At 39.7% G+C, this 12,291-nt stretch overlaps 1 protein-coding gene across 1 annotated transcript in view; it reads right to left on the bottom strand.

The window, feature by feature from the left end:
• b4galnt4a (beta-1,4-N-acetyl-galactosaminyl transferase 4a) overlaps positions 1 to 12,291 on the bottom strand; it is a 160,665-nt gene that overhangs the window by 48,245 nt on the left and 100,129 nt on the right. Inside the window, exons 4-6 of the mRNA XM_085461382.1 lie at positions 11,709 to 11,804; positions 10,767 to 10,857; positions 7,601 to 7,701 (exon numbers count right to left, since the gene is read on the bottom strand). Of these exons, the coding sequence (XP_085317508.1) occupies positions 7,601 to 7,701; positions 10,767 to 10,857; positions 11,709 to 11,804 (288 nt within the window). The remainder of the gene's footprint in view (positions 1 to 7,600; positions 7,702 to 10,766; positions 10,858 to 11,708; positions 11,805 to 12,291) is intronic.

Here is a 12,291-nt window from a genome sequence, read left to right as displayed (position 1 = left end):
TGTGATATAATGGGAGTGCTGCTTTCTTGCTCTTATTCTGTCTTGCCTTCAATGTGTTTTTTCAATTGAATCCAAACTGCAAAATTTTAATGACTAAAAGCTCCTCAGCACACTTTAACCTTTTACCAGCACTGCTGAAGAGGTGGACACAAGGACATACCGGGATTGGTCTGTGCGTACTGTTTATGTCGGCTTTTATTCAATTTAAGTACACTGGCAACAAAAGAAAATAAGGGGCAAACTTTAAAATGAAAATTGTGCCAGTGCAGCAATCCTGACATTTTACATGTATTGGCTATAAAAATATTTAAATTTAACAGACATTTATTTATGTTTTTGGATACAGCTGCATTTTCTTTGAATGTATGACAAAGCAGAGATACAACCTTGGAATGATACAATAAAGCACCTATGGTTATTAACAGGGGATTTAGCTTTATCCTGTTACTGCTCAGGCATCATTCCTCTCTCACACTCAGCTTGAGCAATTTCTTGCCTATCACTAATCAGTCTGTTTGCACACACTACAGACATTTTGGCATGCTGCGAAGCGTCACAACAGGAAAGCATAGTTCTAACTAATATTAATTATAGCCACATTCCATTTAGGACTCTCAGTTCAGTGGCCGTCATCATTAAAGTCATTAATTCATAGTGTGAATGAAAAAAGCTATTACATAGCAGAAAATGTAGAAGACTTTTGAAAATGCTTCAATACTGAACCACACTGATGGTGAAGAAGTTCAAGACTCACGTTTTGCCAGCTGGTTGAATCAAGATGAAATAAAAATAAAAACATTTACAATTCTACCTGTAATAAGAAAAACCTACCCTATTTAAATTGGATCAATCTTCTTTTCCAGCTCGTCTCCCTGCTCACCTCTGGAGAACTTCCAGCAATGCTGCTGTTCTTGGCTGCTGTGAAAACTGCATTTGACCACTTCTGTGTTTTGCTTTTGAGATGCCCCCTGGATCTGCTCCAGAGTTTCAAGGTAGTGACCATTATAGTTAATTTTAGAGAACATGAGAACACCACAGAAACACATTTGGCCAGCAGTTTAGTGACGATGCAGAGGCTGTTCTCCCTCATAACCCTCATCTGATCCAGGGGGGTGAAAAAGGACGAGCATACTTGTGGTCACGCTTCTAACCTGATATACCATCTTGGAGTTTAGTTATTGCATACCCTTCATGCAAACTGTAAACCCAGCAGCTGAGAGATAGCAGTTTCAGCTGTCATGATGAATGAAAGCCCTCAACAGGTCAGTTTGACAGAGAAGTTGTTCTCTGCTCAAGTGTGAGGTTCATAATGAAATTACAGAGTATAGGCAAGTGGTCACAGGATTTCTTGGGAAAAATTTAAATGGAGCAGTAGCCCTTAAAGCAATTCATAGACACGGAAGAAGATGATATTGAAGGGAAAATCAGGTAAACTTAGATTCAGTACAGCCCATCTGTGCTGTCATAGTTGTGCTGGACCCTATTCCAGCCGACGAGAGGGTCACCGATCCATTGTAGGGCTATAAAAAAAAAACAACAACATTAAAAGTATAGATTTTGTTTTTTTTAATGGTTAGAGCTGCAGAATTTCTTAACTGCACCATTTGCAATAAAAAGAAACAGGTGCACTTGGAGCCAAAGACCATGAAAGTTTTTGTTTACATATTTTGGTATCATTAAGCATGAAGTTGGTTGCTTTAAAATTTGAATTTGAATTTACCAGTTTTCACACATTGCAATCTACCATAAAATCAACCTTCAGATACTTTAAATGGATGTGGACCATCAAACCTACTTTCATGCCTGAATTCATTTTTTTCAGTCATTTTCGAACTGCCGAGTTACGTTGGTGTTACAGTCATTCGGATGGGCTTGTATGCACACATGTATCTAACTATAACACGAATAATAGCAGACACAGACGTGCTGTGTACTGTGATAGATTGCCCGTCTCAAGCAATGTTAAAATTTGAAACCTGGCTGTATCTATTTTCTTCCCTGTCAAAATGCTTTTTCTACAAGGCTAAAGAATAAAATGTATCATATGCGCGTTGTCGCTTTTAATCCAAAATCCTATTCAGTGTCTTTGATCAGGTGCTTTTACCTGGTAAAACGATGGGCATTTGAAACTCATTAACCACTGTTGTTGCAGACATCTTTATTCACTGTGGCAGGAAAACCACAAATGTTAGTAAAATTAATGATGGCATTGTTCCAATTTAGGTGTTCCAGTAAGCTGTGCCACTGACAGTGCAGAAACAGCCCCAGCTAAGTACACGTCAAACATCTTTTATTTTAAACGTTTATATGATTAGGTGAGATTTTATGTGATTTTAAGTCAAAGAAGCTGACTTAATTCCATCCCTCCTTACAATCGATACGGCCAGGTGGTAGAAAAAAGAAAAAACTTTTAAATCTTATCTGCTTATCAGCTGTTCTACAAATTGAGTTTCTTGGTTTTTTGTAGAGTGGGGCAAAGTTGTGAATTGGTGCATGCTCCTACAACAGTGACAATGTCTTGTCTGTCAGGGAATGAGAAGCTACTGGTGCTGTTGAGTCCCATATTGATCGCAGTTCCCTGACCCAGTTTCTCGTACGCCTGTGTATTTTTGTATCTGCTTTTTGAACCAGACAGATTAGACGTCATAGCATCCACCTTTCATCTCAAAAGCTGGGAAAAAAACTGCTCAGGAATGGCTCGAGAAACAACACAAAAATTCTAAGACATTTACTCAGCCTCCAAACTCCTCAAATCTCAATCCGATTGAACATCCTGCAGATAAACAGCAAGCAGCCAGATCTATGGTGGGCCAACATCGCGCCCCATTGTGGAAGGGGGATCTACACAATATAACATAGGTGTTTTAAACATTGTGGCTGATTTGCCATTTGCGCCAAGTGTCTGTGCAACCAGACATGAACTACACTAAGGCATTAGCGCACACACAGCCTTGCACACATGTGCCGTTTCCTGCTCATAAGGGCCTTTTAATATCAGACAAGACTGGGCTGGTTCTGTGGGAAGCTCTGCGGGAGCTGTCTGGACATTCTGATTGAAGGAAAATCTCATTACAGATTAGCTGTAGGCAAAAATATGATTAACGGCAAGGCGGGACAATGGATAATCCTCATTCACATTAAGTTCATTCGTATGCGTACAGATAATGTCCCAGCAGGAACATGGAAAGTGTTCTAATAAGAATAGTGTACCCAACCAATCGCACTTCAACAAATTGAGAAGAGGGAGCTGGTACATGTAAGGGACCGAGCAGCAGAACCAAGCATGACGCAAGGTCGATTTTGTTCTCTCACTTGGGTTCGTATATATTTCGTTTTTAAGTAGAGCACCTAAAAATACGAATATTTTAAAGGTTCTTTTTTTAATATTCTATATTGATAAAGTCATAAAGTGAAATATTTCTGTTTTTATGTTTTCAGTTGGATGATTGTTGGCTGATAGTATTTAGTGTGCAGTATTTTAAATGATTAGAATATTTTATTTTGAGTTTGAGTAAATTACCACTCAAACAATACAAATACTGTGTATGTGTTGGTCTAGTTCAGAACAGGTAAATACGATCAAGGCCAAAACTGAGAGACTTGACAGTCCAGATAACAAACATTGCCAAGGTCTACTGGGGAAAAGGCCAGCTGTTCACAAAGTGCTGTATGAAAGCATGTTAATGCTAAGATGACAGGTAGGGGAAAGTGTTTCTGGAAAAGGTGCACAAGCAACGGGGATGACCACTGCCTTGACATGATTGTTAAGATGTCAGATGTCTATTCATATTAATGTACAGAATTCACCTGCTTGCTGCTAGTTCTGCACATTCACCCAGTGTATATACTATATGTATGTATATATATATATATATATATATACACACACATATATACACATATATACACACACACACACATATATATATATAATGTTCTTCCTCTACACCCCCCCCATTTTTGCACATGTCGAGGAGCGTGTCAGGCTACATTTCACTGTATGTTATACTTGTATAACTATGCATGTGACAAATAAAGAACCTTGAACCTTGAACCTTGAAGAGAAGTCTATTTGAGCAACCTGGGAAAATTCAGAAGGATTGGACTGAGGCTGGTGATGGTGCAATAAGAGCCACCATCACACAAATCTTCAGGAACAGGATAAAACTGCTGCATTCTTAATATCAAGCTACTTCTGATCCAGAGATGTCAGAAGCATTCTTATCTGGGCTAAGGAGAAAAAGAACAGGACTGCTGCTCGGTCCACAGTCCTGTGATCCACATATGAAAGCAATTTTTTTCATTTTATTTGGAAATAAACATCTTAGAGTCTGGAGGAATAATGGAGACAGAATCCAAGGTCTTTTATGTCCAGTGTGAAGTTTCTGCAGTCTGTGATGATTTGGAGTGCCGTGTCATCTGCACGCAGCTATCTACCAGAAGATTTTAGAGCACTTCCTTCCATCTGCTAACAAGCTTCGTGGAAATGCCAATTTCCTTTTCCAGCAGGATTCTGCCCACAGTGCCAAAACTCCTACATAATGATTTGCTGAATGTGTTATTATGATGGTTGATGGGGCAGCTGACTCACCTGACCTGAAACCCACAGAGAATCTCTGGTTTGTTTCAAGAGGAAGATGAGAAGCCGACCCAAAAATACAAACGAGCTGCTGTCATCAAAGCAACCTGAGCTTCAGTAACACCTCAGCAGGACCGCAAACTAATCGCTTCCATGCTACACTGTACTGATGCAGTAATTTGTGGTAAAGCAACGCCAGCCAGGTACTGAGTGTATAAATGAACACACTTTTTAGAAGCTGGAGATTTCTGTATTGTAAATGCTTTTTTAAATCATGGAACTATTACAATCATGTTTAGATGTGTGATTAATACAAAAGTTGAGTTACATTATGAAAAACTAAGTCAGAATATTCTAATTTTTTGGAGATCCACTGGTACCGTATGCATTTGTGTGGATTTGGGATGACCTACACAGGAACTAGGACTCAAGCTTACCTTTTGAATGTTTTATACATGTTTGAGAATAACAGAAATACACATCTCGAGATTAAATCATTATCTTCTTTGCTGTAATATTTGGAAGACAAGAAAATACTGACAGGGGTCACCATGGAAACAGCACAGAAACACTTCAGCTCTATTTTTCATCACATCACTGTTAAATGCCTCATGGGAGCACATTCGAATTATACTTTTAAAGATATATTTGCTAGTCATTGGCGTTTTCATTTGGAAGCACTAGCCTCAAACAGCGCATACTAGGAAGCTTATTCAAATAAAAAAGATCTGGGCTTGCTGGATCCCTCACACACTTGTCTGTCAGTCAGTGGCTTTTTTTTTACTGGTGTGCAATCCATTTGGACAGAGGTTTACAGGGAATGCTAACTGGGGTTATTGGGGTTCCTCCAATCTCTGGGCAAAATACAACTCCACAAAAAAAAGGAGAAAAAGTGCCCTGGTGTGTCCAACGGTGTGTGTATTTGGGATTGGAAAAATGTGGTATGAACAGAATAAAACTGTAGTATACTGTGTATGCTATTTGAGTGAATGGGTGAATTTAGAATTCAGTGTAATGTCCTTCGCATGCACAGGAAGATTAGAAAAATAACCTTTTTTCACTGTCGTAAATGTGACACACAGAACACAGAAGTGGCTGAAGAATAACCCCTGCCTTTAATTTTTATTTAATCTTCAGAAAATAAAAAACAAGCTAAAATTGAGTTATTTTATTATTATCTGGTTTGAAATAACTTAAAAAACCCATAAATTAATTGTGTATTAGAGCAGCGGTCCCCAACCTTTTTTGCGCCACGGACCGATTTGTGCCCGACAATATTTTCATGGACCGGCCTTTAAGGTGTCGCGGATAAATACAACAAAATGAAACTAGTACCGGTACCGAAAAAAAGAAGATTTATTCATAACACACGTGAAAAGACCCAGGAAAACAGAGTCAAAAAAAAAAAAAAAAAACGATAACAAAATAACGCTAAAAACCCTGAAAACCATACATTTCACACCCGAGTCTCACTCTCGCGGCCCGGTACCAAATGACTCACGGACCGGTACTGGTCCGTGGCCCGGGGGTTGGGGACCGCCGTATTAGAGCTCTTACAAGTCTTAAGGGCAGGCTTTGTAGCAAGCAAAGAAGAGCAGCGCATGTCTCCTCAGGGTGTAAAGTGTTTGTGCTATATGAAACACAAACTCTTAAAAGTTGGGGAAAATCTGACTACTTCAAAATCCTCTTTCAAAAAAAAAACAAACTTACAGTAAGAGAAAATCTAAATAAACTCTTTTTCCACCTAAGCTCATGCAGATGGTTTGAACGGAGCAACGATTTAGATTTTTATCCGTGAAACACAAAGTGCCTCTCGAGACTGGGAAGGCAGTGAGACCTGTCTGTCAGCCGGTGGCAGGATGAATGATCCTTAGCCATAATGCTGCTCCTCTGCCATTACCTAGATGATATTTCTCCACTGCTAAATGTCACATCAATATTCTCTAGCAGCCAATTAATCTCAGCTCCCATGGAACCTGGTGACATCTCGCATCCTGTTGGAATACAGATGGCACCATCGCTGGACCTTTGCTCTTAACACATATTTGCTGAGAGCACTCATATGGTGCAGTTCAAATATTGTGCAACCTCGTGCATCTTTTCCTTCTTAAATCTTTCAGAGGGTTTCGCAGAGAAAACTTTATTAGCAGAGGCAGCGGCAGCAGCACAGCTTGACTTTTATTCAATTGCGGGCAGAGGGTACTTCAAGGATAGATGGGAAAGGAAAACGATTTTTCACAGGATGTTCTACAGGAGGATTTAAGTCTACTGTATTTTGAGGCGTGTGTTGGGGAGGTGAGTGATAGCCTCGGTGTTAGGATGGTGACATGAGGGGAGCGGGTGATTACTAAAGACGAACAAGGTCAAATCGCTCATTGTCCCTGCTGTTGCTGTATCGCTGAACTCTGGCAGAATTAAAGGCTTATGTTGAGGTGTGGTCAGAGCTGGATGCTCTTAGTCACATCTCAGCAACGATTTTAGATGGCATCATTTCAGAGTAATAGCTTTGACCCTTTAAAGTCTCAACAGTAACTATGATTCCACAAGAATTGCAGTTAATCATAGTTATACTTGCCTGATCTGTCATAGTGTGCATAGCCATATATGAGAGAAATAAAATCCATTAGAAGCCATTTAGAGATATGAGTCACCGTCACCTGAATATCCTATCAGATAATAAAGTCACTATGTAGTCTAATGATTAAGGTTTGGCTTCCCTACGCAAACTGTACTATGGATGAACTTCCCTAGAGGTATATATTATACTAAGTGTTTTACTATTTAGGTCATGACATTAAGAGGTTGAATTTAGGCCCCAGAAGATTCAGGCTCTTCCTACAGTAACAGCTTGTTGCTAAGCAATGCCATTTAAAAACAGGAGAGTACTGAAAAATGGGTTGTACTAAATGGCTTTCCTTTGAATCGTAAACTATAAAGAATATAGGGACCCTGCTGATTTTAAATGGAGTGACCCTCTGTGTGTTTCAGATAATATTCAGTGTAACACAGTTTGTTGCTTACCTGTCCTACATAGACCAGCAGTCTGGCATTAAGAGGAGTCTCATCAGGGCTCAGCCAGAACTCAGAGTTATCGTCTGATGATACTGAGAACTGGAAATCACCTGGAAGAGAGAAAATATGATCAAAGTGTGTGTCAGTGGAAGTAGATATGTATGATCTAAGAGAGTATAATCACGAAGAGCAGAATTTCATAAGAAATGTGAAAAAGAAAACGCACCAAAATTGTGGTGCCCTGCCGGGAGCAGTAGTCATGGATGACATGCATGGTTACGGTGATATGAAGATTTTCCTCACATGAATTTCTAATCTGTATGTAACAACTATATGAATGGAAATAAACACTTGAGCACAGACGCAAAACAGTGAGAACATGGGGTGCAGTAAGTGGAGTTCACAAACATTGTCATTCAGTTTATAAGTAATCTCAGGATAGTAACAAATTGTATTTATTTGTCATCTTTCCTCATAAATGTTTACACGTTCATGGGTAATCAGTGATCTGAGAGACAGTGCTCTTAGTTTTCAAATGTGGAGTCATCCTAAGAGCAGAATAAAATCGGTATCCACACCGTCAGATTATCTTTCATTTCTTCTTGTGGATTGGCATGCAAATTCATATATACTATTGTATATAAAAAAGCGTAACACAGGTGGACATACCTGTGAATACAGATTTCTTTTTTTTTTTTTGTTCTTTTCCACCTTTATTTGATAGACACAGTGAAAGCAGGGGCAGAAAGAGAAGGGGAAGACAAAGGGCCGCGGGTCAGACTCAAACCCGGGCTGGCCGCTCTCAGCCATATGGCATGTGGTCGACTGCTCAACGCACCCCAGTGAATACAGATTTCTAATAATGTTGCTGCACTGACTATTATTTATCGAACTAAAATAAGCTAAAATGCAGCATTGCTATTAGAAAAAACAAGGTATAATCTTACTATTTCCACAGTGATTAAGAGCGGGATAGCTGCCACGTGCTGCTAATCAAAAGCCCTTGATTAACTGATCAAGTGTGGCCATCCTTATAAAAGCAGAAGTTTTGGTTTGGTGTCTTTTTGTTTGTGTTTTTCTGGTCTGGAGCGCTATTGTGTGTGTTAACACACTCCAAAGACTCAATGCCACTTCGGCAATGATTTTAGAGAAGCAATTGTTAGTACCCATCAATCTGGGAAGGGTTATAAGGCCATTTCCAAACAATTTAAAGTCCATCATTCTGAAGTGAAAAACATTATTCACATGTGGACAGCGTTCAAGCCAGCTGCCAATCTTCCCAAGAGTGGACACCTCAGAAAATTCACCCCAAGGTCAAATCATATAATGGTCATAGAAATTGCAAAATTGCACCTGAACAAACCACAAGGCTTCTGAAGTCCTTGGACAGACAAGACCAGAGTGAAATTGTTTGGCCATAATGCGCAGCACTACATTTGGTGACAACCAAAGCGTACAGCATATCAGCATGAACATAGCATACTAAGTGGGGAGCAGAGGAATGGCGAGGGTACAGCTAAAGTTTGGCTGACATTGGGACATTGGCACAGCAGCAAATCTAAAACTGAATGGCAGAAAAAAGAGAAGGATCAAGGTGTTGCACTGACTCAGTCAAAGTTCAGACCTCAACCTGACTCAAATGCTGTGGCAGGATCTTAAGAGAGCTGTGCATAAATCAGTGCCTGGAAACCCAAATAAACACTGTAAATAAGAGTGGGCCTAAATTCCTCCACACCAATGTGAGCGTCTGATAAATAATTACTTCATGTTGTTGCTGTTAAAGGTGGTTCTGGAAGCTGTTCAGTTACACTCTGCCTAGCCTTTGACACAGTATAATATGCCGTGTGTTACTGCTTATCCGAGGTTGTATTCAAATACTTTTAGAAACTGTCAAGCAGACTCTTTGTTTCATTATTCATTTCATAAAACGACAGAATTAAAAACAAAGAGCACGCTTTCTTTTTCACATTTGGGAAATCAAGTCTGCCGTGTAAAATGATGAATGATGAACACTCGTGAACACAGAATGAAATGTAACTTTAATTCAACTTTAATTTATATATTTTATCTTATTCTTTCCCAGTTAAATTTACCCTTCATTCTAATTTGTGTTGTACAGTTATTTCATTTTTAACCTTCATTTATATTTTATTCCTTCCTAGTTAAATTTACCCTTTTTAATTTTTCATATTTATTTCCTACCTTATTCATAGCCTTTTCCCTTTTTTGTTTTCTTTAGGTCACGAGCAGTTGTCTAAGCATTTCACTACATATCGTACTGTGTATGACTGTGTACGTGACAAATAAAATTTGAATTTGTAATAGTGCTAATGTATCGACTCTTTTCTCCTCTTGAGCACAGACTCTTTCGCTACTGCCGCTGCTGGATTCTTGAAGATAATTGTAGAACGGCACCCGTTAACTTTTCGATCTCCAGTGGATTGAAAACCCAGGCTTTGCTCTTTATTTAGTTATTTCGTTATTGTCACGGCGAATTGTGATATTGGTGCTCGACTGATACTGCCCTTTTTTATTCACCACATATGCACTAACCTCAGAGTTGACTTAACTGTGTGATCAGCTGTTTCTGAATAGAGCTTCCCATTTTGGGGTTGCTGCAAACCCAGGTCAGTACGGTGAGACATTCTAATATTTTGCAGGTGGTAGTGTTCACTATAATAAAACTAGTTTGTTACTACACTATTGCAATATTTAGGAATTCTCAAACTACATGTTAAATTGCCACATTATTCATATTTTAAATTTGGTTGCAAAACATAATTGAGAAACGACGTGCAGGCTGTCACCAAGAAGATAATATGACCTTTAAGCCATCAGCAACGGAGAGTGATACCCCAAGTGAAAGCTACATGAGGGGCTGAAATGAATGGTAATCTAATTAATAACTTCATATTCTGCAATTTGTGTAAGGGCACTAGGGCATTAGAGCTTTCAGTTCCCATAGCAACTGGGCTTGAGGGTAAGGCCATGAGGGAACTGCAATGAGATTTAGCTGTGAGACTTCTGGCATTCACCCCTAATAAAAATGTGAATATCCACTACATTAGTGGCTCCGAAGTGCTTGGATTAAGAGGGCTGTGGAAAATGTCTACTCTTTCAAAATGTGCAAATGCTTCCTCAGATTGGTGACTTACTAATAGAAAAAGCTAGTTACCGTCTCTGTAAGGGTGAAGGTAGCCAAATATTCTCAAGCCGTAGTTCTTCCACTTTGGAGCCACTGCCAGTTTCTTCACTGTTGTCCTGGCCTGTAGTAAGAAAGAGGGAAAAATATTGCAACTTTAATAGCAGCAAGTTAAACACTATCTCATGTTAAGTCACAGTGAAACATTCAGTTCAAAAACACACAATGAAGCATAAAGCAAACCTCTGACCCACTTGTTCAAGTCTGCCACTTGATATAAGGACAATGAAGACTAACAGACGAGATACTGTAATAAAAGAGCCTGCTTTAATTAAACATAAAGCTAGCATGCTCACAGATCATAGTGAGCATGCTAGCTTTTTACCTGGAAATTATTGCCATACAGTATCAGTCCCATCATACAATTTTATGCATGTGGCCATTTTTTGCCATTTTTGATCTTTTTGAGACATCTGAAACTGCTGTAAGTTTTGCCAGTGATGCTGTTAAACTAAATAGGTTAGCAATTAATTATTTAGAATGATATTATCAGATTAATGTTGCTGAGCCTTTGCAGACTCAGAAGGATGTAAAACACAGTGATTTCAGCTACCAGTGAGGCGCGCTCCACTGCTAAAAGCTACTGATTTTATGACAATGATGATTCACTGTTTCACAGGTTGATTTGCACATGCACCAAACACCTCAGCTAGGAGCAGCTGATGAAATGTGCTTGTGGCAGTTGTCAATTTCAGTCAGCAAATCAATAGGTACAAATGAAAAGCCTGCTGTCTGAGACTAAGAGCCATTTTCCAAAATAAATAAATGAATAAAAATTCTGCTGGTAAATATGACACAGACACAGCTAGCTGCATATGTGACTTGTGCGAGCAGGGAGACTGACAGGCATGTACAACCAGTCAATACTATGTGCCTTTAGTGTTAATGCATGAAAATGCGCACTGCTGTACTTACATGAGGATAGAGAGGGAAGTGCAAGTTCTTTCTCAGCTGGGCTACAGAGGAGCCGCACCAGTCCTCAAACACGTGAAGGTTAGCCTGGCCCTTATACTGTCAACACACAATCACACACGCACAGAGGACACAGGTCAATGCACACACTAACAGCGGCATCATACGTGCTGTTAAACAGGAGATACGCTTCAGTGCTTCAGAGCTGCCATCCTGCCTAGAACGAGCTGGAATATGTGCAATTTCCTCCATGTTGCAGGAAAAATCAAATCTCTTTGAAACACGCGACTGCGGAGTGAGGTTAGAAATGTTGTGAATAGCAGAAGAACTCAACAGGAGTATCGGGGGAGTGTGAACTGAGAATGTCTGGAGCAGTTTGTCAAAGCTCATCCCCTGCCCATAGTATGACATTTGTCTGAATTACACAGGGAAATCACAGGACACAGCAAGGACAGATGGTGAAACCAGTCTGCTTTGGGGCACAGTCTCCTCTCTCGTGCACTCTCTCTCGTTCATCACACACACACACAAGTCTGCTCGTATTGGAGTGGGGATGACTCTCCATGGACTTGTGTGTCAAACTTAC

Source organism: Copadichromis virginalis, linkage group LG7 (assembly GCF_057382275.1).
Source record: "Copadichromis virginalis isolate Kocher_CV1m ecotype Utaka linkage group LG7, C_Virginalis_male_GT1.1, whole genome shotgun sequence".
NCBI lineage: Eukaryota > Metazoa > Chordata > Actinopteri > Cichliformes > Cichlidae > Copadichromis > Copadichromis virginalis.
The sequence above is the reverse complement of the archived record's forward strand: the minus strand, read 5'-3'. Positions and strand labels throughout refer to the sequence as shown.